General features: G+C 35.7%; 1 protein-coding gene and 1 non-coding gene across 3 annotated transcripts in view; one reads left to right on the forward strand and one right to left on the reverse strand.

The window, feature by feature from the left end:
* The window catches only part of LOC123309804 (homeobox protein CHOX-CAD-like), a 28882-nt gene extending 1754 nt beyond the window's left edge, over positions 1–27128 (forward strand). The window contains exons 2-3 of one of the 2 annotated variants that reach the window (XM_044893074.1): positions 5546–5605; positions 24542–27128. In XM_044893074.1, the coding sequence (XP_044749009.1) occupies positions 5546–5605; positions 24542–25044 (563 nt within the window). In that variant the 3' untranslated portion in view covers positions 25045–27128. The remainder of the gene's footprint in view (positions 1–5545; positions 5606–24541) is intronic. The other variant, XM_044893075.1, reaches the window with a different exon arrangement.
* Positions 26036–26106, reverse strand: Trnag-gcc. Its single transcript has one exon. It is a non-coding gene; the product is annotated as a tRNA-Gly (tRNA).
* Positions 27129–27331: the final 203 nt, after the last annotated feature.

Genomic DNA, 27331 nt, shown 5'->3' on the forward strand with positions numbered 1-27331 from the left:
GAGCCATAATTTAAAGCTATGTTATGTTATTGCCCTAGTGGAAAATATAATAGCTGATTTCAAAGGCGGTCATACCTTTTTTTTAAATTAAGTTCACGAGTCTTGAGTTTGCCAGCTTTAGGTACTGTTATAACTTATAATCTATCAAAACCTAACTTGAAAAGAGCACGTTAGGATATACCAACTGGAAAATAATTTACTGCTTCATAAACGTATTTTACTGCCTCATATGAAATGTTTTTGCTCGTCAATAAAGGAAAATGCTCGGGTTTATGTGTTCTTTATTCGCTTTCTGTTGGATTCTCACCTCACTTCGGGATGTATTCTGAAAAAAACGGAAAAGAGATTTACGTTTTATGTGGAATTCAATAGATAACTATAAATAAAAAAGTATACGATAATTCTCATTATAACTCACTTGTAAACAAAATGTTCCATATTTTGATTAGACTTCAGATGATTGGACTTGCCAGAGAATGATCTAATTTAGGAAATGACATAAAGGGTATCCCTTTGATTGATTGTTGCTATACTAGGGCATTATTCAATTTATAGCAACAAGAGAAAGATTATGTTTATCCACTCATGCTCATGTTGTTTTATTTCACTTGTGAATAAAAAAATGAATTCCACTGAATGAATAAACATCAACTCACCTTGTTGCAATGGGTTGAATAATTTCTTCTTTGAACGTCAAAATAAATATAAAATAAAAATATTTTTTCCTTCTCTGAATTGATCCTACTTCATTTTTTATGCATAAAGAATTTAGCATGTATATCATTGATACTAAGGATTGGACCAACAATACTAGAAACGTACCTATGTAATATGATTTTTCAGAAAAACGAGTTACATACCTAATATAACAAACATCATTTTCAAACTCGAATATAAAAAGCAATGATCATTTTCCACTGTCAAAATTTTCATATTGCAAATTCCATTTGTACCTAGATGGTAGATGATGAATATTTCATTTCTATTTTAAAAGTGAGGAATATTTATGGATAGGTTGGGTTGACCTTCGACTTTTACGGTATTTTTTACAGCAGTACCTACCTAACCAGTCGAAAAATTTAGAAGGTTAGGTAGTACATTAGAAGAATAATTATTGTTCGTAACTCGCTGAAGTGAAATAAACCTTTTTTACATCTAGAGGAATACGTACTAATTAATTACAAGATGAATCCTCAATTCTCGATATTATTTCAAGTACCTATTTGAAAAGGAAACAATAAATTTCATATATCAAAACAAAATAATTTTTTGGGAATTCAATGAGTGTTTTCATAATTTTTCATCAGATTTCAATCCTTATTCTTCGAAAAATACATGTACATATATGTATAGTGGTATTTATTTTTGATTCAAAGGGACAACTACTACTCAATTTAGACAGAACAAAATGAAGTCATCATGAGGTGATTATCCTAATTATCCGAATTATAAATTGACTTAAAGTTGCACCCTTCAAATTGGGAAGTAGGGTGAAATTTGTTACAGTTTTATTACACCAGGTTCCAATTTTATTACACTCGTCATTCAGAGTTCTGCCCTATTTTGCAGGAGTTGCATCCCAATCTACTTGTAGCAATCTCCTTGAAGCATTTGTTGAGATAGTTTATTTTGGGAATTGGACGCATTATTTTGTACAAATAATTTCTAACTAATTGAATTTAATTCTGACTTTTCTGAAGAGGTCGCTTATGTCGAAATCAAAATATTCTGTCTTATACAGGGTTGAGGGTTGTATGACTATGGAAAATTTTTAAAAAGGGGAGAAGAATATGTATAAACTGTGCATGCAAGGAAAATGAGACGCGTTGCATGTGATGCCATATTTTTTTTAACTGTACTTCCGGTTCTACCGGAAATACCCTCAACGTTGTATAAATCGGCACCCCGTATATTGCAGAGTTTGAGAGATGGTTATTCCGAATTCTTATACATTGAATCGAGTCCTACTCGAACTTACTTGAAGAAAAGGTAAACTTATTATCTTTGGGGTAATAAGAATAAAACATGGACGCACGTGTTCATAGGTGATTTTTTTTGTATTAATATAAGTGGTAGAGGGAATAGACGAGTACTATCTAGTAGGTCACTTGTTGCCAAACTACTATATAGTTGACAGATATAAACTGTACGATATAAACTGTTCGAGCTGAATTTAGATCTGAACCTAGCTCAACTTTGATACAATTTTGACAGGTTCATTGTTGATTTTAGTTCGAATTTGAACTGTAGATACAACTGGGCCTTAAAATAGTTCATTAGCGAAGAAAACAGGAACTTTGTCGATAGCGTGTGTCTTTTTTTATCCCCTCTGTTGGAATTATCAATGCCAATAGCAAGAAGATATCACACAGAAATCAGAATGTATTTTCAATTCAATGTTTTGAATTCTTCTATACAGCATTTATTGTCATTCAGATTCTCTTGAACGGATGAATTACCTTCGTACTTATTTCTATGTCCCGTTAAAAATTTAAAATGAATAAGAAAGTTTGAAATGAAGCAATCGTACTTCATTTGCTGAGTGATTAATATAAGGAACTCGTTATTCTTCTTTCTTGAATTCTTTCTTAGATTTTGCATACGAAGTGTTGCCAACTGTTGCACTTTTATCAACTGTTACAAAAATAATTGATGTTTTCTTTATGATAGGACATTAACAAAAGAAAATTGATTTTTTTTATATAGATGAGATTGCACTTTGCTACAAAATGATAGAATACCGTAGATTCGGGAGACTTGCGTCGATTTTGAAATTCAACTTGTCATATTTCAAAAAAGGTGACATATTTTCATGAGGTTCAAATATGCTAAATGACTCAGGCTATTGATTTGGATATATAGATACCATGCTTCAGAATTCGGATATAAATTTGAAAAAAAATAAAATATACTTGTCCCAAGTCACCCACCGAGTTGGGAGGCTTGGGACACAAGTTGAAATCCATTGATTTCTTAACTCTCAAGTGAAATCGGTGATTGAGACGGTGTATAGTTTTGAAAATGTGATTATATAGTTGAAATTCGATAAGGAAATTAAATGATACACCCCTATTACAGCGAAAGTAAATATATTGCAACACAAATGTAAAAAAACTAAACAAAACAAGAGAACTTTGATTTCTCTCATTCTTTGGTGATTTCTTTCTGGAAAGAACGTAAATAATAATATCCTGCGAAAAATCGGCATATTTTCTGCTATTCGGTATTGTCCCAAGTCACCCTATAAAATAACAAAATAAATGAATGAGTTTCGTGTTGCCGTTTGATTTGTAAACAACCTTGTTTCATGACATACCTAAATGCCAATATCTCACGTATCCAGAAAAAAATACATATGCACAAAGTGAAACGTATGTACAGGACACTAGAAAGTATAAGGGTCATAAAGAAAACGCGCTTTTACTCTCCTGAATTCGTTAAAAAACAAAGAAATCTGCAAGGGGGTAATTGTCCCAAGTTACAGGACTGTCCCAAGTCCCCCAAATCTACCGGTACTCTATTGTCAAGTTCTAATTTCTCACTTCACTCTTCTAATTGACTTTTAATAACTTCATACCCCTCGTCAGAACCGAGAATCAATATAACAATGTAAAATTTCAAGCTCCCTGGCCTTTGTTTACTGCAACTCTGTCAGTTCAACATGAAGATGTATGTATGGGCTGTGTGGAATGATGAAACGTATCTTCTGACATTGTTCTCTATGGACTACTTAAAGGAATACTTTCAAAAGGAACTCCATAAAATATTATCTACTGGAAGGATTCCGTTTGTTGTATTTGTATGCCCAAAAATAACGTTGCAAATTAAAGACAATTCACAGGAGAGACCCTTTTACACTAAAGTCCGGATTAGGCAAATGGTTTTTTGACGATTCAACAATTTTACTGAATTTCAAGAATCACTTTGTCCCTTGGGACGAAGTATCAAAGGATATGGTAATTACAGAAGCTAAGTGAACTTCAATGACTTCAATTACTATCCTTACTACCTACCATTACAAATGAGAAAGTGTTTGTCTTTATGTAACTTCCAAATCAGATGTCAGATTTTGATAGGATTTGGCTATATTGCGAAGAATTTGTTGGAGAAGGTTTTCATCTAAAATTCTATAATGTAGAAAAAATATGGATTCTTTATGAACAAGTCTCTTATGGGTTTTATGGCCGACGCTGATTGAGCTGATAAGAGATAGAGAAAACGGATCAAGTACCATTTTGTAGAGCTCAAAAGGTCCTAAAAAATAAAAATAAAATGGGATGCCATATATCTAATGGTCGAGGAACAGTTTCATCATTGTAAACTCAATGCAAATGTCTTCAGACTTCCATCATCGGCATTTATTCCTAGATGAAAAATGCCTCTAAATTCCGTTTGCAACAGCCGAGAATTCTCTGGAGAATTCTCTACAAAATTCTCGCAAGAAAATGACAGAGATTATTTAGTACGCAACTGAACAGAGAATTCTACCGAAAGTGCGTATGTAACGGTACATAATTCACGGCGCATGAAATCTCTAGTAAATTTTCTAGAGAATTCTCGACGGTTGCAAACGGGCTTTACAAAATATTTTTTCAACGAATATGGAAGGTGGAAGCTTCAAAATTTAAGCAGGAAACTAGATAGTTGGAGACAGTAGGGTTGTATGACGGTGTAATATTATAAAAGGAGAGGATTATACAACATATAGATAGTATACATTAGCTATTTTACAATAAAATAACGCAGGTAAATGAGTAAAAAGACAAAAAAAAATCGATATAAGGAATGTCAAGTCATTTCTACCTATGCAGTTGCTCGCATGTCCTCAATGTTTGACATTCTGAACAGAAAACTGCGTCAAAAGATTGGGTTGATGAATAATTCATCGTCAAATTCAACCAGCCCTTAAAGACTAGAAAAATTTTGTGAGGATGGATAAAGAATCCTTCAAAAAAGCTGTAACTTCTGAAAGGAGAGAGTTGGAGACTTGATCTTTTTAGGGTAGGGTTAGGGTCTGAATGAGCCTGATGGTTCGTTATTTTGCAGAATCTGCCAGGCATCTGTCTGCCAATAATATCTATCCAATTAAATTGAATACTCACTAGATGTGAAGTATCCATCCCAAACTTGAAACTTTTCGTGGGGGTTGTTTTGAAAATTTACTTGTACTATACATCAGATACTGTTTCACAGATTACACTCACATTTTGATCTGTTCAACGTTATTGGATCTGTATTTTCGGAAATATCGGGAAAATAGTTCTTCGTGGAGCCAAGCAGCTTTGAGCTAAATTGAGTTAAATACCTGAATGGGCGACCGCACTTTTTATGAATTTGAACAAGCACGCAAAAGCTTCTGATGTCACGTCATCAATTTCTATTTTTCTCTGGTTGATTCCAAAGGGTATTATTGGAAAATATGAACCAAACCGCGATTTAGTTCCACTTTTAAAAGGATGATATCCTTTATTAGTAGGTACTTTTTTGTGGATCTTTTTTGCAGGTGCTGTAAATGTCAACACGCTGATATCTGTTTCTGTTCTAGAGAATAGTCCAGTGTCAGATTACGTGCTACTAGAAAACTCTGGAGCACAGGAGACAAACGGTACGATTTTGCATTTTTCTCCTGTTTCGTTTTTTCTTTGCTAATTCAATTGTTTCATGGTGTTCTGAGCTTCAAGTTCCATTCTTTCTGCATCCTATACGACTAGTCTTGCTTCACTGTTTGCCTTATTTGCATGTGGGAAATTGTTTTAGATTTAGTTCTAAACAACTCAACTGTTTGAACAATGACTAAATAAGATAAGGTCTCTGGTTTGAATGAAATATGCCCTGTTTCCTGGTTTCCCCGTGTGAAATACTTGCATGAGAAAACGGCTGGTTTTGATTTGAATACAGAAACTTACAATTGAATTGCTTTTGGGATTGCATGTTTGTGATTGTTATTTTACGCCTTACCCCATTTCAAATATATATCTATATCTTTTGGGTTCAACTCATATATAGAGGGTATCTCATTATATAAATAATCATTCACATGTTCAACCTAACGATTTTGCCACAAATAAAATACTTACATGCAATCAATTTTAAAGCTTCTTCAAAATTATACCTCATTTAGTCCTATTGTAAAAAAGAATACTAGAGGTAGATTTAAATTGAATTCAATATCTTTGGCTCTTTCAGTATTTGATACTGATATGTACAATATTTTTATATGGCGTGTGTCTTACTTATTATTTTTGATGTGAAAATACTTATACAGAGTGAGTTTTTGACTTGTACAAACATTTCAACAGTACATTCTTGAGGTCCAAAGAAACCCTTTTTTCCTTTACCACTTTCTCCGAATCGGCTCGGTTAAAAAGATACAGACTGTTGAAATACCATTGAAAAATTTTTATTATGACAATTACTTACCATAAAAATAACAAAAGTTTATAGAATCCAACTCTTGAAACTAAGTTGGCTATATCTTTTTATCAGGGCCGAATCAGAAGAAATGGTATAGGAAAAAAGTGTTTCTTTTGACCTCCCTCTAGAATATACTGTTAAAATATTTGTACGAGTCAAAGACTCACTCACGCTTAGGAAATTGATCCAAAAATCAGTATTTTTGAGATATTGTTCAACATAGAAAACATGAGCTGTATTTTGGCGTGAACATTTTTCAAGAATATTTCGTTGATTTTGAAAGATACGTGATTGTCGTGATTTCACGTAATATTTCTCTTTTGAAACGCCGATTTATAAGACACTAATGAATTTAGGTACCTATGATAGATATTATATGGTTGATAAAATGTTTGAAATTCAGTCCACATTCAAAACAAGCAATAATATACAGGGTGTTCCATTGAAAAACATAACTATCATTCTGCCACCTTTGTGGGAGACTCTGATTTTTATTTATCACAGATATATGTAGATTATAAACATCCGTTCAACACTTTATTATACCTATGAGACATTTTCAGATAACCTCTGTATATTTTGAAATAATTTCCTAATCCTGTATATCTCGGCACAAAGCGTCTTCTTCAATCTTCATTTGTATAAAGCTGCAATTTGATTCTGGGTAAAATTCTCTGAATCACTAAATCGATAAATTTCAAACCCGATTTTGTGGTTAGAATTCACACAAGGTCTCAGGTTTATGTATTCTTTTAACTCGACGTTTTATCGAGTAATAAAACTGTTTATTTGTATTCTTTGAAGACAGGGACGGGTTCACCAATTCTTCAGTACCCGAACAGGGTGAGTCTTTGAGTCGTACAAATATTTCAACAGTAGATTCTTGAGGCCAAAAGAAACCCTTTTTTCCTTTACCAAATCGACTCTGTTTAAAAGATACAGGCTGTTGAAAAACCATAAAAAAATGTTACTTTTAGTTTCATCGAATGAAATGAATTTCGGAATATAGTTTATCATTTACACTGCGCAAAAAAATTAACACACATTATGGAAATCTCAAATTTATTCTACAACCGAAGGTGTTCTCAATGACAATTTTACCCAAGAGGAATGTGCCCAAGCGATAGTTTTGCGGGAAGAAGGGTGGACATACACAAGAATTGCAGAAAGGTTTGGAGTTTCCCATATAGTGTGTCCAGAATGTTGCAGCGATTCAGGGAGACAGGTATGAATGTCCGAAGACCAGGACAGGGTAGACCACGGGTAACAACTGCCATTCAAGAACGTTACTTGAGAGTTTCTTCGTTGAGACAACGGTTTGCAACCGCTCGCCTCCTTCAAATTCAGCTTGAGCAAACTCATGAGGTGCAAATTAGCACTCAGACAATAATAAATCGCCTCAGAGAATATGATTTAAGGCCTCTTGTCGCGGCTAGAGGCCCAGCTCTCACCCCAGCCCATCGAAGGGCGCGTTTGGATTTTGCGAGAGAGCATATCCAATGGAAAGAGGACGATTGGGAAAGAGTTCTCTTCACAGATGAGCCTCTACCATTGTGATCGACGTTCCCTTGAATACAGACGTCCACATGAAAGATATGCTCAGTGCAATTTCCTGAATACTACTGGTTTCGGGGGAGGATCGATTATGGTATGGGGTGGAATATCTTTGACTGCTCGCACAGACCTAGTGTTCGTTGATAATGGAGCTATGAATGCTGATAAGTATATAAGAAACATTCTTGAAGAGCATGTAGTGCCATTTGCCCCATACATTGGTGAAAATTTCATTTTTATGGATGATAATGCCAGACCCTATCGTGCGCGCATCGTTCAGGAGTACCTTGAAGAGGTTGAAGTCTCTCGAATGGAAAGGCCAGCAAGGAGTCCAGATCTCAATCCGATTGAGCAGGTTTGGGACAACCTCAATAGAAGGCTGAGAAGTTCAGAAAATCATCCAGCTACTCTTAATGACTTAGGAATCCAACTCGGATAAATCTGGGAAGGATTAGATCAGAACATTTTAAGATCACTCATTTTGAGTATGAACCGTCGTTGCCGAGCTGTAATTAACGCAAGGGGTGGAAATACCAAGTATTAAATCACTTATCAGCATTTCAGTATTTTGAAAATTGTTCATTTCTCTTCTTTCACATAAGATTCGGTGAAATCCTGAATTTTTCTTCCATTTAATGTGTCTTGTTTCGTTCAAAACCTTCCCGAGGGAACATAAAAAATAAGTTATAAAGTCAATGTAGAGTTAACTTTCATTAAAATTGAGATTTTCAGAATGTGCGTTAATTTTTTTGCGCAGTGTATATTGAGTTCTTTACTGACTCATTCGATATTGTTTGAATATGTTACTTTTCATATCCAATCTTGGTCTGCCTAAAACATTTCGCTCATCTAAACTTCTCAACTCCTTTGAAAAAAATGTATTCGATCTTTGTCTTCTTCAGATTTTTATTCTTCTGCTTGAATTCCTCCAATTATTTCTTATCGAAACATCCCAGGATCTAACTGTTGTGTACCCTCTTCACGGGGCCATAAAAAACCCATCTTCATCTATTTATATGCTACGACAGTGCATATTTATTTTGGTCCTCGAAACGTTGAACATTTCCCAATCCTTCGAGGTCGCAGATTATGCCTATACTTTCAAATTTCACAGGATCTCAAAGACATCCAAACATTTACGCTATAAATCCATCTGTCCGGGCAAAGAGCCATACCGACAATTAACGTCCATAAAAATATTCAAATGAGGTTAGGTATATCGCCTTCATTAATGCCGTCCAAGATGGCGGCCCTGGCTCCGTGAAGAGAGGCAGGTGTAAGGATCGCGGGATGCACGCCATGGGGCGCCTTTGTCCGTAGTTTTTTTTAGTTTCTTGGTTCCTGGGGTACCATTTTGTCGTTTTACGATGCGGACACCAATGAAGGCTTAATCGGGTCGGAATCTGGCCTTTAAATGTCGAAACAAGGTGAGGGAGCGATGTCTAATGGATTATTTTATTGGATAATGTTGCGTGGAATGAGGGTTTTATGGTTTCAACCCTTAGGTCGACGGTGTTCGAAGCAGGATTGGTCTTAGGGGTTAGTAGGGAAAACTTCGTTAAATAATAGTAACTGAATGCTTTTTGAAAAGCGTGAACTAGTAAAAAAATCTAAAAATATTGGAAGGGATGTTTTCATCTGCCCTCGAAGTAGCTGTTATCGAGCTTTTTCTGCGGGTTCAGAAAAATACTGTTTCCCCACGTGTTTAACACAATATTTTTTCTAATTTCGTCCAGGATGACACTACATATTTGAATTCATAGATAAAAAATAAAAATGTATGGAAAATAAAAAAAAGAAATTCACGTGATGGCGGTAATTACCATCCAATTTCCTCACTTAGTAGGCTTGAAACTTTCGAGAAGTTTTTGTTTATTCATGTATAATTTTCTCCGACATGGCTATTTGAGATAGGTAGGTAGTCTAAGCAAATTCCTGAAAATATTTTAGATTTTGAAAATTTTACTTTGGTGTTATCAAGTCATATTGATTGACTATACCTATTTCTCCTTAGACTAAATTGTCCTGAAAATCATTCAATCAGTTTCACAGACATTGAGGAGCAATTCTTTCTGAGTACAGAGTGGGCACCCTGTACACCATCACTGTGTATAGAACTGAAAGTAAATATAGTTTTTTCGATGGAATTAAAATATTTTCTGTGAGGCAAGGTATTGGCATCATCCACAAACAGCAATAGGTCAAAATCATTGATGTAGAGAACAAAAAAGGTCCTAGTTTAGAACCTTGAGGGACACCAACATTGGCATATTTATCTCTATCCCTTTTTCTCAATACAAACCATTACAATTATGTTGCGACAAATAACTATGGAATAACTTACATTCGGGTACACTATACGATACGAGGAAAGCTTTTGTAAAATTCGTTCATGATTCACGTTATCGAATGCCTCAAATTAAATAAATCTATAAAAAGTATAATAGGTCTTTCTCCAAAGTTTCAACAACAGACTCATTCCATACATCGTTGTAATGGTACTTAATTCTGTTTTTTAGCTAATAGCAATGCAGAAAATGTTTTTCGGCTAAGGATAATTTTCCTTACATCAAACACAGCTAATTATGTAAAATGTTAAATGCATCCAGAATTCTTAAGTTAGCCGAGAATGCTGAATCATTTGATATCCAGAAAAACGTAAAACGGTGAAGATAAGACGTGTTGATATGGATTGGAGACAAACAAGCTCATTAAGGGGAAGTAATACCTCGAGAATCTCCATTCAAAAACGGCATTCACTAGTTCCTAATTTACGCTTTCAATTTCTTACGTGAAGCCTTGGTTTTTTTTCAAATTGAAATTAAAGGACGTCTTGATGTCACCCGTCTCATTTTTCCAATTTAGTTGTTTTTTTATGAGAAAAAAAACTTCATAACCATAATCATAATCTTTATTCATGCTTTACAATTGAAAATTGTTTGCATTCGTCAAAATACAAAATGGAAATACTCACAATTACATAAATAAATAATCAAAATACAAATTTAAATATCGAAATCGATACACAAGTTTCCTGCGGGATCAAGACAAAAGTTTTCGTTTAAAAATTCCTCTATTGCGTAAAATGCATACTTAATCAAAAACATCTTTATAACAGTAGTAAAACCTTTCAGAGAAAATTCTCTGATTTCAGCAGGAATTTTATTATATAATTTAATGGACATATAAAATGGGCCTCTTTGTGACAAAGTAAGTCTGAGGAAATCTGCTTTGTAAAGGTTTCTACTCCTGGTTTCATATTCATGACAACTCCCACTCTGCAGGTAACTACCCTTGTTTTTATGTGCATGGATCAACAATTCCAAAATATTAAGACTAGGAAATGTCAATATCCCAAGCCTGATGAACGTGGTAATTTCTACTTTTCAACTGACTTGGTACGTAATTCAGGCTATTGCTCAAATATGTGATACATTTTCGTATTTGAGGTGGCATCCGTAAAGTAAGCAATGTCGATCGTCTTTATCTAGAATCGTATGTACTACTCCCCTTAAGTACATAATATCATTTTCCAGAAAATTGGATAGGTTTCAATGAATGGCCTCGAAAATTTCCTGATTTTACACCTATAAACTTTTTATTTGTGAGGTTATTGACCATTTGATTGACTCGACCATATCACCCATCAATTCCAACCAGTTTTTACCCTTCAAAAAAGGAAATGTCTTCGATGATACTTCAAAAACATGAATCGTTCATAAAGTGTGCGTTCTTGATCTCAAAGTTTTATAATTCAATAAGTTTAACGGTCGGTTTCATAATCAAACCTAAAGTAGCTTTAATTTTAAAGCTTCCTTTACCCTACTAACGTCCAGTTTCATAATCAAATTTAAAGTCACTTTAAGCTTAAAGCTTCCTTTAGTGTCATTTTTAGTAGGGTTAAAGGAAGTTTTAAAATTAAAGCGACTTTAAATTTGATTATGAAACTGGACGTAACTAAAAAAACTAAAAAAACTATGCACACCTTATGAAGGGTGCATGACAAATTCCTTCCATTAAGTTGCGTGATTCAAAATGAAAACTGGAGCGTTCGGGCTTTTTGGTACAATATATTAAATAACAAATATCTGAACTTTATGCGTTACTTTTTACTTATTGATAATTTATCAGTGACATGGACCTTAAGCGTTCTTTTCGATGTAAAAGGAAAAATAGAAAGTCAGCAGCCTTACACGCTTGTTCAAATTCGTAATCGAAGTTGGTCACCCACCCAGGTACTGAACTCACCCAAAGATGCTCGACGCTACAAAGATAAGATTTATTTTACTGATATTTCCAAATCTATACAGATTAGATGAAGTAAGACTTTGTAATTGGCTACAAAGTAACGCTTTGGTCAGAACTGCGAAATCTGAGTGTCATCTGGCAAACCGTTTTCGAGAAATATAATTTTTTGATGATTTTTTCATTTTAGAATGATCCCGTCGATTCCCACAAAATTTTGTCCCGAGTCTTGTTTAAATTCATGTGTATGGGTATTTTTCAAATACCGAAACACCGTAACTCTGAAACCATCTGGCGGATTTTCCCATAGACTCATTACCCCATTTTAATATGTCAATCAATTTTCCCCATAAACGAAATTGAACGGCACATTTGGACACGTCTACCCTGAGAATTTCAAGTCTTTAGCTCTTTTTCTTCCAAAGATAGAGTGTAAGTTAATGATCATAAACTCTGATTATTTCTCTGTGAGGTTCTCTAAATTTTGGGAAGGATTTATCCAACCATATCACGAATGAAATTTGCGTTTTTGTTGTGCTTTATAAAAATGTCTAGGAATGTAACAAGGTAATGCTAAGAAGAAACAAGCTTAACACCCTCTTCATGAGACTTCTTCACCCTTAATCAACATTTTATTCTGATACACTCTGTATACATCTGTTCACGGTACAAACTATAAAACCTGGGAACTTCTACCAAATTCGCATTATGTTAATCCCTCCTGATCGTTTCACGCCAAAACAACCAACATCTTCGCCCTAAAACTAAACCCACCGCATTTTCGCTTCCAAGCAAATCTCTAATTTCACCCGGTTCTCCTTCGGCCAAACGGCGTGAAAAAGCAACCCTCATCCCCCCCGTGCCGCCTCTCATCGCGAAACAAACGAAACATAATCGGGACGGGAGGGCGAAAACAGTCTCGCGACAATGTAATAGCCGGGATGCCTCCCCAAGGAGGTATAACGCTAGAGCGGGGGTCCCGTAGCAATTATCGCTCGGCGCCAACGTTGCGCGGTACGCCGCACGTCCCGTCCGGACGTCATAGCGCAGCCGGTGACAAATAGGCCCCCCCAGGCCCACCAAATGCCGTTGTTCGGGCCCGCAAATTTGATGTGCCTTGTTATAATTAATAGCGATGTTTAACACGGTGGCGCTCCTCGGGTTTGAGCGGACTCTGGTGCGAATTGAAGTTTGATTGCTTCATCGTATACGATCTGCTTCATTTGCGGACGCGGGGGATGGTATTGGTATACAGGGTGGGTCACCGCGATGGCCTATTTGAAGTTTATTGGGAGCTAATCATGATTTTGGGATGAAAATTTGATAATCGGAATTTTCGACAATGACACCCCTAAAATATTTTCAGATTTCTGCAACTTCCGGTTACACGGAAGTGTAACCAGACGTACTACTTTCCTATTTCAAAATGGCACACCCAGTATATTTTTCCATCGTTTGATAGCCGATTTGATGGCAATTTCAACAGCATACCATATTAAAAATGAAAACTCAACGGTTTATGAGTTATTGGGATTCTCATGAACAAAACGGTGGAAATAGAAAGTCACACTTTTTTTAATATTTTTGCTGGGTTAGGTAAGTTTTTTTTCGAGAAGTTCTTCACCATTTCTAATTTTCCTATCATTATACCTAACGCTGTTTGCCGTTTGTGCTTAATATACAGCGTCTTTGACTCATACAAATATTTTTTTACAATAGATTCTTCAGGTCAAAAGAAACCCTTTTTTCCCATACCATTTTCTCCGATTCGGTCCTTATAAAAAGATATAACCATTTTAATTTTTCAAAATAACCTCCAGAATAACTAGCTGAATCTGTGACACTACATATCTGTGGGTCAAAAAAAGTTGCATTGGATATATAAGTTCCCAATTTTTCGAATTTCACAGGTACAGGGTGTATTTGAAGGTGGGGCTTTTTTTCAACAGAAGATAGAACTGGTCAAAATGAAGCGTTTCACCAAAAATCACCTACACAAAACTTTCAAAATGACAAAGTTGAAAAAAATTTAAAATGATTACTGAAATAGATCCTAATACGAACTTGACCGTTTATTAGCTGAATTATCGCAAAACAGTGGGAAAAAACTTATCTCCTGATTCGACCATGTGGTTTCATTTAGGATATGTACGTGGTAATGTGGTATTTACGTGGTAATGAAAATGGAAACTTAGGATCGCCGAATTGTTCTTATTATTTTTTAGTAACTTACACAATTTCATGAAACGGCTCATTTCGATATCAACTGACAGAAGAGATTTAGGACACAAGTGTAAAAAATAGAATAATACTTCAAAATCTCACCAATAAAATTCGTCTTAATTATTCACGAATTTTTTCACAATAGGCCCCACAATCTTCTTGTTCGAACATTCCAACAATCGTCGTAAAAACGGGATGAAATGGGGAAACATCATAGCACTTTTTCAACATAACTTACATAAGTACTTTCAAGAAACTGCTTCGATTTTCTACATTTTTTTTTCACCCTAAATTGCACGATACAACAATTATGATTCTCTCAAAAGTGACCTGATGCATCTAATCCGATGAACTTGGTACTGAACCATTCATTGTCCAGCCATATGTTTATGTTTTGTTTCGTTTTTGCGATGCCGGAGTCACCTTCCACAGTCCCGTAATTGAAATTCAATGATATTTTGTCGAACTTCTAGGGGTAGTATCTCAGGCATCTTGTATATTCTATATAGATAATTTTTGGTTAAACCTGTTATTTTGATAAGTTCTAACTTCTGTCGAAAAAAAGGCCTCACCTATGAAAACACCCTGTATTACACAGGCGCATTATACGAGAAAATATAAAGAATACTTTTATTTTACAAAACGTTCAAATATTCAATAGAAAGCTCCCAACTTAGTTTCAAGAGTTGGGTTCTTTGATTTTTTTTATTTTTATGGTACGTACCGTAGACATGATGAAAACGAGGGTGATATCTTGTGTCCGAAAGAGATTCATTAAATCAATGATCAATGAAAAACTAAAAACTAAATTCCGACATTCATTTCATTCGATAAAACTGCGATATAGAACTAAAAATAATTTTTTTTAATGGTTTTTCAACCGATCCAATTGTAATGAAAAAAGTGTATACAGGGTGTGTCAAAGACTCACCCTGTATACAGAGTGTTTATGGGAAGATCATCAAGTTTAACGAATCGACTTCATCAAAACTCAAAATTTTCAAAATACAACCCATATTTTTTATTGTTTCTGTCGATTCTACTCCTACAATGTCGGAATTATTTATCGAAACGTCGAATAACAGTTTTTTCTATGATTTCCGGAAGTCACAGACTGATCAAGTAGTTCGAAATTCTTTTCCCATATTTCAAGTTATTCTTCCATGAATCTGAAAGTTTTCATTTTAGGTATACGGTTTATTCAGGTAACTACCCTTCTTTTTTTTACGTAGAGTCGACTGAAATAATAAAAATACTACATAATTTGAAAATCTTCAGTTTTGATTAATTCGATTTGTCCTGATGATTTTTTCATTAACACCCTGTATTTTAGGTTCAACCATAAAACAGTACTATAATACTCTATAAAAGAAAAACTGAAAAAGTAGGATTTTTCAGAAAAAACTGCCTCGGCAAAAATATTCCCCGTTTTTTTCATGAGAATCCCAATATCTCAGAAACCGACACTTTCAAGGTATGGTCCCCTATTAAAATATCCATCAAGTCAGCCATCTAACGATGCATATATATAATTTGAACTAAGAAAGTAGTAGGCTGTTTCCGATATAACCGGAAGTTGCAGACGTCTGAAAATAATCTAGGGGTAAAGTTCATTGTCGAAATCCCCAACATGCAAATTTTCAGCGCAGAATCAGAAATGTGATTAATTATTCATACTTCTAATAATCCATCTACCATCACCCTGCATTGATGAGCCAGACTGGTGATCTGTGATCTGCCTTGATTTAATGGTTGTCTGTTGAGTTGAATATGAATGCTCATTCATGTCAATTTTGTGTTAGGTCAATCTACATATGTCCAACTCTGACAGCAATATTATACCTACTTGCAAGTGCTGCTTATGTTATTTTGTCTCAAACAGGCAAAAAGATAGGAGGGTAGAGACGTTGATTGGTGGATGACAAATGTAAAAAAGCGAAGGATACCTACTGCATAATGCTGATAAAGCGATGACGAATATGCAAGAACAAAAAAAGTGGTAAATTCTAAATTTATGTAGAATGGCGTCAAAGAATTTTATTATCTTTGATCAGCGACAAAATTCGGAAATCCAGTATACACTGCTGCATGATTCCGTAGACGATTTTTGCCTTTCTCGGCAGTAAGTTAAAAGAAGCGAGTCCATCTTCTTTCTTACTTCTTCAACATTATGTACATTCTAGTAGATTTGCAATTTTCTGCCAAGCATCTCGTTTACTATAGTTGTATTTTTATAGTGTTCAAAATTCGGATCCTACAGACATCTGGAATTTTGGTAGGCTTCAATCAAATTTTCCTTGAGACTGGTCGAGACAGAGAGTTTATTGGTACAAATGCCAAAACAAATTGCTTACACACTCTTTAACATAATGCATACTCAAATAAAATAAACATATGATGCATAGCTATCTGAAATTACAAATGTTTGGTTGGTAATGAGTCTGGGAAAGGCCATGGCCATTTGCATAATTTCAGTTACTACAGTACCAAAATGCTAATCATTTTGGGGACTTCTGGGTCTATTAGCCCATTCAACCCCTGGAGGTGAATCTCTTTACACCTGTAAAAGTGGAAGAAAATTACCCGCACAACGGATGCAAACAATCCGATCTGTCCACACTATCTTTCACCTTGTCACCTAGATCCGCAGACCGTATCAGATAAAGAGTCCCATTTGTTCGGAAAATGTTCTGGAGCGATAAGCGTTCGGGATTAGCGGGCGGCGACATGACAGGAGGCGGCTTGTTTGGCCGCGATAACGTGGTCGCACCTGACAACATCGCTTTGTTGCGCCTCTATGTGCTCTCTCTGTCTGCTCTCTCCACCATGTTTGGTTTCGGATTATAAACTCGTTCCTGACATTCAACACCCGCTCCGATAGGGATGTCTTATCTGACACGCGAAGGATGGTTCCGTTTCGACTAGCTTTCAGGTTTGTTTTTCTCAGGAAACTCTTTTCGACTCGCGGAAATTCCGCTTGAAAATTTTTTTTTAATCTTGTATCGGTCAGATGTACCCAAGTTACTGGTGTGTCTGTGAGTGCACGTTTGTGAGTCACCCAGTTATCAGCCAGTCATGATGATAATCCTAATAATAGTACTAGAAAATCCGAATCCCTGAAATATTGACGAATGCAGCATGACATGATCACAATTGAGGAAGTAAAATCAACTATCAGGGAACTACACCACTGGGAAACACCTAAAATTGATGGTTTACAGAACTTCTGGATCAAGAAATTTTGGATAATGCATGCAATGAACGATATCATAAAAAATCCTGAAGAAATGCCAATATTGCACAACATACCTGTTACCTGAAGACCAAATGAATGCAGAATACCCAACCAAATATCGACCAATCACATGCCTCCATAATTATATCGTGCATTTCAAACCGTTGTGAAAAGAATTAAATCATCGCTACAACACAGAAAGAATTCACCAGACACCCGAGGATGAAAAGAATGATTGATAATATATTCAGTTATCTGCAATCAAGCATTCTCTGAAGGAAGGAATCTTTATATGCTTCTTATGTACACTACAAAAAAGCATTGGATTCCATACCCCACGAATGTCTCTTGATGATCTTGGGGATGTACAAGGTAGATCCCAGTATTATTAAGTTCCTGGAAAACGCCATGTCAACCTGGCGTCTACAAATTGAAGCAGCATATGGCTACATCATAACTGGCCCTATCCCGATAAGACTCGAAGTTTTCCAAGGAAACTTTCTTAGCCTACTATGGTTCTGCATGGCCTTGAATCCCTTGTCTAATAGATTCTACTGACTACAGATTTGCCATTAAGAGCGGCAGTAGAATTGTCATGAAGTTGAATCATCTCCTTTACATGGACCATGGAAACACCTTGCATCTACTGAAAAACCAAATGCAAAGATGCTGAAAATGGTAGAAGAATTCCTCGAAGACAACAAAATGAAATTTGGACTGGAAAAATGTGGTCTTACCAATAAGGGCAATAAGGACAAGACAGAGGCAAAATAGTTGACGGTACTTTCAAACTCGAGGAAGATGCAGGAATCGAAGCATTAAAGGAAGTAGTTACAAAGTATTCAGGGATCAAACTGGCTAGAGTTTAGAAGGATGAATCAGATACAGATGAGGAGAGAATTAAGTTCACTAGAAGATTTAAAGAGATCATGAAAACTTATTCAAACAGCAGGAATTTGATCTAAGCGATTAATTACCTACCACTGAGCCACTCATTCGGTATCATCCCTCGACCACCAACGATTAAGCAGCTCTACAGGGACAAAACAATGCTGACGAAATATAAACATCAGATATCAATTGAAATTCAATCTGGGAGGACCCTGCATCTTCTGAATTTCTTTAGTTTTCACCACCAGTCTCTGAAACAAAATCAATTGAATAATTGAAAAACTTATCACCCTTAAAGCTCAATAGAATTTTGGAATCCTGCATCTCTTGCGACATATTTGGTGAACACATATTCTAAGAGAATCTTTTGAGTGAACCTCGATAAGTGTGATTAGAGGGCAATGTTATTGATGCACGTTACCGAGAATGAAGAAGTCTTCGAAGATTCGACAGAAAATTGATTAAAAAAATTACAGCATACTTGCGCCATGTTACGAAATATGACTTAATAGTCATATTTCATTACACCTCTTAATAGAGGGGTCTACACCGTTTTAGTGGTCAGTCCAAAACGAGATCTTACGTCAGAAACCACTTATTTATATGGGGTTTTCATTATGATTCAATTCAGTCAGTTCGTCGTCTCTGGTAGTCTTTCCCCCCTTACAGCTTATACCTTATAAGGATGGCGAGGGAGTCCCGTAATATAAACTCCTCTCAAGGTCCATTTCTGAAAGTAAAATTGAAGGCCGAAGGAGTATAGGTGAAAAAACATGATATTCATCAATGGATGACAGGATTGCGATCTACTGAAGCCTATATACACGCAGCTAGCAATAGAGAAGACATGAAAAAGGTGCCTTAAACATCCAGTAGTACGAGGATGTATTGATATCTAGTTAGTTCAGACCAGTTCCATGCATACAAAAAAATATTGCGTCATCATAGCAACGAATACTAACTCATTAGAAGTGTCAGTGTGAAGCTCGAGGTCAAAAAAGTAAACCAGAGTTACGCAATAAATTAAAAGAAGGAGTTACGCAATAAATTAAAAGAAAGAAGATGTTCACCGAAATTGTGAAAATCGAAAAATTGGAGTATCGAGCCATCATCAAGTACCTGTATTTAAAAGGGTTAAGCGGTAAGCAGATTTACGAAGATATGCTTAATACCCTTGGTGATCAATGTCCTTCGTATGCGACCGTGAAAAATTGGACTGCAAGCTTCAAAAGAGGTAAATTTTCCATTGAAGATGACCGATCGGGAAGGCCAGTTTCTGTGTCAGTCCCCGAAAATATCGATGCAGTTCATGACATTTTATCAGACCGTCGAATTGGGCTAAAATGGATATCTGAAGCACTGAATATTTCATACGAACGCGTTGATAGTTGATAGTTCACGTCAATTTGGACATGAGAAAAATTGCTGCAAAATGGATCCCCAAATGTTTGAATGTTGACCAAAAGCATGCAAGGGTAGAAGCATCGCGTTCGATCTGTGCTCGCTTTGAAAACGATGTAGACTTAAACCGAATTGTTACTATGCATGAGACTCGGGAGACGATCCAGAAACAGAGACGATCCAGAAACAAAACAAAAATCGATGGAATGGCGACACTCTGGTTCTCCAAGACCTAAGAAGTTTCGTGTCCAAAAATCTGCTGGAAAAGTTCTTGCTTCAGATTTTTGCGATTGCCATGGAGTAATCATGAGTGATTTTTTGGATAAGAGTAGAACAATAACCGGAGATTACTATTCGACATTACTGACCACTCTACGGGAAAAAATTAAAGAGAAAAGACGCGGAAAGTTGTTTTGGTTTTGCAGGACAACGCCATTGAACACAAATCTCATCTTGCCATGCAAAAAATTCGTGATTTAGGGTTTGAATTACTAGAACACCTCCCTTATTCACCAGATTTGGCTCCATCCGACTATCATCTCTTTCCTCATTTGAAAAAGAGTTTAATTTAAAAGGTCGTAAATTTTTTTCCAACGAGGAGGTAATAAAAGCTGTGGAGGTCTGGTTTGCAGAGCAGGAAAAAAACATTTTTTTAAAGGTCTAGAGAAGTTGCAGGTTCGCTGTAATAAATGCATGCACTTAAGAGGAGAAAGAATATGTTCAGTATTAGAATATTTTGACATTGAAATTTTGTTTGGTTCTATAGTAGGCTAAGAATTTTTCAATATATCCTCATATAGCATATAAGGAAGAAGAATAAAACATGAAATAATGAGAAATTTTCCATAAATGCCTCGTACCACCTAGATCAGAAAATACTTCCGAGATGCATCATTTCAGCTTGGAAATAACAAACGGGGGACTGCGTTCCCAAATCGTGGAATCACAGATACCCTGCGCCATAAAGCGGCCACTTTATGACGGTCGCCGGTTCATCCTGCTCCTTCTTGATGTCTGTTTAGCGTTTACAACTGCCCTGCGACCCCATTACCTTTCTTATTCAATAAATTAACCTTTTCGCAGCAGTTGTGGGGACGGACGTCTCGATTTTTCAGTGTTCTCCTTTTCTTCCCAATTTTCAATCTTTATTAGTTACGCGAAGACAGGCTTTGGGTTTAGGTAGATTTGGGTTTTTTCAATGCCCAGTGGGCTACCAGTCGTGCTGCGCCTCTCTATTGTCAGTGCCAAGTCCGGTTGAGGAACGGCGTGACTAATTTGACAGTAGCTGGCCTAATCCGATAACGCGCTATCCATTACCGGCAAATGCTGTTCTTCTGATTGTTCGCAAACTTGTAGAACCGACCGATCAGCAAGTGATCGTGCCCGTCAGATCTGCTGTTTTGTTGTACAAACATGTCAAGCGACAGGGGCGGCGTGAATAATTGCCTTCGCAGTTTCAGATTATTTCCATCCTTAAGGGACGGTGTTACATCTGTTCTTTTTGTTATTGATGTTTTTCCAAGGATGTCGAACCGATGTTTGAAATAATGATCGTTTTGCGAGTCCAATAATCAAGGGCGTTGCCAGGCAGATAGAAGGGATTGGAGAAACATATTGACTGAAAACTGTCTTTCATGGTTCAGCATATTTGGGGTTATTTTACGTTACTCATTTACAAATCCTTGGCGTAGTTTGCCCAAATTTTCAGTCACAAAAATCTTAAAATGTCCCCACAAAAAAAGGTCCAGAGGTTTCAGGTCAGGTGATCGGTCAGGCCACTTCATAGGACCTCTTCTTCCAATCCAACGACCAGGGTAGTGCAAATTGAGGTGTTAGTTTTCAGTTAAGACCGTTTTATTGTATGGTCAAGTCAATGGAGGACAATTAGAACATTTGATTCAAAAACGCAGTTTTAATTTTTCTGATTGTGAGCATGCTGAAGCAATTCAATTTTTTTTAAGAAGGTCTTGTACATTGTAAAAATAACCAAAATATTCAAGATAGCTCATTTGAGCTAAAAACATGATTTTTGGCGAAAAAGGTTCATCAAAATTAATTTTTTTATACAGCGTTGTAAAGAGGCTTCCAAGACCTTTCAAATGAAGTATCACTCAACCCCTCTCCCCTACTCAATTTTCAGGGGTTGAAGCGCCCCCTCTTAGGGGGTGCCTCGTTCAAGCCTCGAGTATACGTCAAAATATGTCCCCAAACAAAATCATTCGAAGTGTTTCGGGAAATTTTTCCATTCACTATGGGATAAGAATATCCCATACATGGTACCACTTATGCCTGATTTCTGAGCTCCATTTATCGGAAGTTTATCTATTCGATAAACTTAATGGATCGAACTGATAGTTGCTGAGGCCCGCTCGGAAAGAAAAACTCCTTGGATTGAGTTGAAACGTCGATGACTATTTGACATTCTTGTTCACAGGCATTTAAACTCACTTTAGTAGACACCATGCTAGAATTTGGGATTTTTATTAGTGATGGAAGATTAGTGAAAGGATTCTGGATGGATTATCAGATTAGGTTCTGTTGTGAATTTCCGGTTTCGTTCATCATTTTTTGACCAGGACATCTTGAACTTTTTCTGAAATGTTTTCTTTTAATTTGAAAAAAATTATGGTGATGATCTCTCCTTTGGTTTTTGCTTCTGAAGCCACAGAACATGAACACTCTGAACAGACGAACTTTCGCAGTCAGGAAATTACTTAATAAATTAGAATAATTTTAAAGTATACTTTCATAAACTTGATACAGCTACTACTAGGTAGAGATTCATCGAATTATTTCCTTCCCACGGATCTGTTCCAGCTGATATCGTGACTAATTCACTAGATATCAACGAAAATTTGTTAACAAATACGGCTTTTACAAACAGCTGAAGATCAGAAACAACATATGGCACTTGATCCTTTCTCCATTAAATTAATCATTATTCAATTATATCTTGTATGTACATCGATTTGTCACCTATAAATATCCTTCTGTTTACCTTGATATTCAACCTGGGGTTGATAGTCATTTCGATCACTACCCGTGTTTATTCACCGGAAATTGTACCTAATTTTTCTCATCTATTTTCACAGGAGATTCATATTTCATTTTTGTTCGGCCAAAGCACAATCACATCTGTTGAATGTATTTTAGACCATATTTCAGAGTATCTAAATTTTATTCACATCTATGATAGCATCTTCACTTGTAAGAGTGGATCTGGTCTGTCTGAAGACTCTCCCGATCAAAAATAAGATTTTGATAAAATGTGTAAATCAATAATTTCGAAAAAACTTGAGAGGTGATTCCTTGTCAAAAAATAGTCGTATAGGCTGGAATTCACCTGAAGGTGATGTTGACATTATAGGAAAACATCCCAAACTTCTCGCTCCTATCATAGATTAAATAAACAAATTTCTAAGTTAATCTATGGTCCGCTCAATCTCATTTCTGTCACTTTTTTGGTTTCTGAGAAAATGATTAAAAATTGCATTTTCGATACCCTATTTAGGGAGCTGTGACGAAGCAGGGGCTGCTCAAAAATATATATAATTAGTCAGGAAACCACCTCTAGTTTCACAACTATTCATTTACATCCTGTATACATATACTGATGAAATAACTTATCCTCATGTTTCAAGATTGATTATGGATGTTCATCCAGTATTGGCCACGTCAATTCGAAATAAAAAAACATGTGTTGAGAAGATATACCTTTTTCTATCCGAAGCATTGTTCATATCATAACAAGCAATGATACTCTTTAAGTTTTTCTCTGTCATCAGCGATAAAATAATCTAAAAAGGAAGTCGAATTTCTTGAAAGAAGTCGACAAATCTTCATGATCGAAGGTTTGCGAGATACACACAGAATATATTTGCACCGAAATTTACGGTTGTATAGATACCATTGTTTTGTTGAAAATTAAGGTTTCGAGGGTTGAAAATCCCCAGGGGATTCGCGGGGTAGTTATGGGAGACGGGCCCAAATGGCTAAGGTACAAGAATTTCAGAACATTGATTAGAGTTTAGGCACGTAGGTACCTAGTGGTAATTCCACACAAAAAACTTGCAAATTTCATTAAACCAGAAAAAGGCTTTTAAACAATATCGTATATTATTGAGGGCTTTAGAATGTTCAAGCAAAGGGCACACAGAATACACAATTTTGCTATTCTTCAATATTACTTACCTTCGTGAAACAAAATAGGTCGAGTGGACATACATTGAATGATGCCGATGCATCGTCTACTCATTGATGAGATTTTTTTTTTTTTGGAGAATATCTCAATCACTCAGTCAAATTGAACTCATATCAAATGAGAAAATTACACCATGAGCATTTTTATTTTCTTTTTTCTTGTTGGAGACGATAATATGAAGTTAGAAAATAAGCATGCAGTGGCCGATTGTCTATAGAAAAGTGCAGTAATGATACATTTTATAACAGCATGAAACTCCATTCATAACCTTGAAGAATGGCCTAACCATTAATATTTACCTTAATATATTTACCGCATTCACAATATAAGTACCGCTGTTCTATGCCAAATATTAACATAAGCCCAATTTGTTCCAGGCAAGACCAGAACTAAGGATAAATACAGGATAGTGTACACAGACAACCAAAGGATCGAGTTAGAGAAGGAATTCGCCTTTATGAACAAATATATAACGATAAGAAGGAAGGCCGAACTGGCCAGTACCTTGGGTCTATCTGAGCGTCAAATAAAAATATGGTTTCAAAATAGACGAGCAAAGGAGAGGAAGCAGCTGAAGAAAAGACAGGAAGAGAGAAATGCGATGCTGGCAAGACAACAAGCTCGAAACTTCGCTAATATTCCAGGATTTTTGCAGTCCCTAGAAAACAATCCGTTGGTAAATCGCGTTTCTTCTGTTCCCGTACAGTCACAGCACCCGAATCAGGATAATCAGACACAGCCAGTGAATGTTACTGCCAGCGGGGGTCTCTTAACACCTCCCAGCGGCAGCCAAGATGTCATGCCACCGCCTAACTACAATAATCCACCACCACCACATATGTCACATCTCAAAGAAGACCCTGATGAACATCAGCGATGATTTCAAGTTTTTCAACATTTTCCTGCACGATATCCCAGTGGCATCAACAGTTTCAACGAGGAACTTTCTATAAGGTGTTGAACTTTTATATGTGTACCAGTGCAATCACTCTCACAGTGCAATTCAAATGATTTATTAATGTTTCTTGTTTTACAGTATTAACACGTTTTCTCTCTATTCCATTTTAAATTTGTTTTTGTCGATGCATGTAATACGTGTTTTCAAAGAAGTTATGGTGAAAACTTGAGCGGTCGATGTTGTGACTATCCGAAAAACCTATCAGTGAAAAAGACAGAAATTAATGAACATTTTTGTTTGAGGTTCTATCCAAAACATCTTCTAATTTTCTCAATCTGTGAAACTATCTCAAGGTATTCACTTTTGACAGTAGGTACTTGGATACTATTTCCAGACAAGAAAAGTTTGGCATCATAGGATAGAGCTTGTATTACGTCACCACCTTTTTCTGGGATTCATATCGGAAAAGCTCATTGTACCTTGAAATTTCTATCGCGGATTCATTCGGTCTATCTAGAGACAGGCATGAAATGAATTCTGGCCTTTCAAAGATTACAACTGAAAGATTTTCAATCCATCTATTTTCATGACATGATTTTTATAGATTTTATTCATTTTGTCCAATACGTTTACGAATTCTTTTCAAGCTTAAAAGTTTTTATCCTTCATTCTTTCACCTACATTTATTTTGCTGAATATTATTCAAATTTACTGAACTATTACATTTAATTCTTCCTTCGTTGAAACTTTATTCTTTTGTATCGGATGAACTTGCTTCAATTTTTGACTTTAGACTTACCTAGTGAAAGAAATCAGATCTTTGTAAACCTACAAATAGAATATTGACATCATAGAATTTTTTCTATTCAGAAAGCTTCTTTCTAGGTTAAAAGAAAACTAGACAATAGGGATAATTGACAAACTTTTCAGGTCTAAAATGGTTATCCACTGTTTCAACTACTAAAAAATTGAATGCATCGGCCGGGAATCGAACCCGGGTCGCCCGCGTGGCAGGCGAGCATTCTACCACTGAACCACCGATGCTTCTGTACATATAATTTATCACTAATTTATTCCAGTTGTAGAGGCTCGCAAGGCTATGTTTTCCAGATTTAATATTTTTTAATTTTTCAGTACTTCTCACCATCAATTTCCTCCTTTGATTAAGTAATAATTAATAACCTTACCACATTATTTTTAACTTCATTTTCATATAAAATTCAATCACAATATTAATATTTTCCACTCATTAATTTCTGTCAATTTCAAAATGATCTGGTGCAATATTAAATTTTTTCGGTTCGTTACCTGTGTAAAAATCACCAACAATAGTCTTCTTTGAAACAACGTAATGAGACAAATGAAATAATTCAAAATTCTGTGAAATGTAAATACTTAGAAGTTTTGTAAATAACATTAATATATCTTATATTTTTGTCATTATTTATATTCGCGTATCCAGTGATTGGAGTAATCATTTAAATGATTACCTCCATATGTTCACATCCGCTTACTTACCCAGTGATATCTTAGTTATACCTTATAGCGCATAGAAATATTACAAGAAAAAAGTAATAATGCGATGCGGATGTGAATATAAATATAAAATAAGTTTTTCTACTTTAGGCTGTTGCAATTTTGGGTCTCAGCATAGGGTGAGCACGAATAGAAAATGACATCTTAGAATCTACAATCTCATGAATATGAAGTTTTTTATTGTAAAGCTAAAGCCTAAAGATTAGGTATTACAGCAAATTTTGTGTAGTGTATTTTTTAATGATTATATAATATTTGTAGGAATGCTGTGACCCTCATGTCGGGTTTCACAAAAGTCATTCAGTCAAATGCCAAATTTGATCACATAGGTTGGAGTTGAAGAGAATCAAATTGACCAACCCAGAACCATGTAAAATTTTTGATTCAGTAATCTATATTTTGGGAAACCCTCCATTAATTCTTATGTATTTCATTATGATTTTTAATTTGATTTTATAATAAGATATCGATTGTAAAAAATTTGTAGATACAATATTTTGATGGATTAATAAATGCAGTATTCCACTTGATTTTTCATTCATTTCAATGGGGGCAAACTCTTCGTATGAATTTTTAACCGACTCAACATGTTTATAGCCATATGAGCACGAGGAGTCCAAATCAGACAATAAAGATGAGCTGATAGAGCTCGAAACATGAAAAAAAGTCATACGAGGAGCATGACGGGCTTTCGCACCAGCCAAGAATCGTACTCGCAGCAGAGGCAGAACAC

The sequence above is a fragment of the Coccinella septempunctata genome, chromosome 3, assembly GCF_907165205.1.
Source record: "Coccinella septempunctata chromosome 3, icCocSept1.1, whole genome shotgun sequence".
NCBI classification, from domain to species: Eukaryota; Metazoa; Arthropoda; class Insecta; order Coleoptera; family Coccinellidae; genus Coccinella; species Coccinella septempunctata.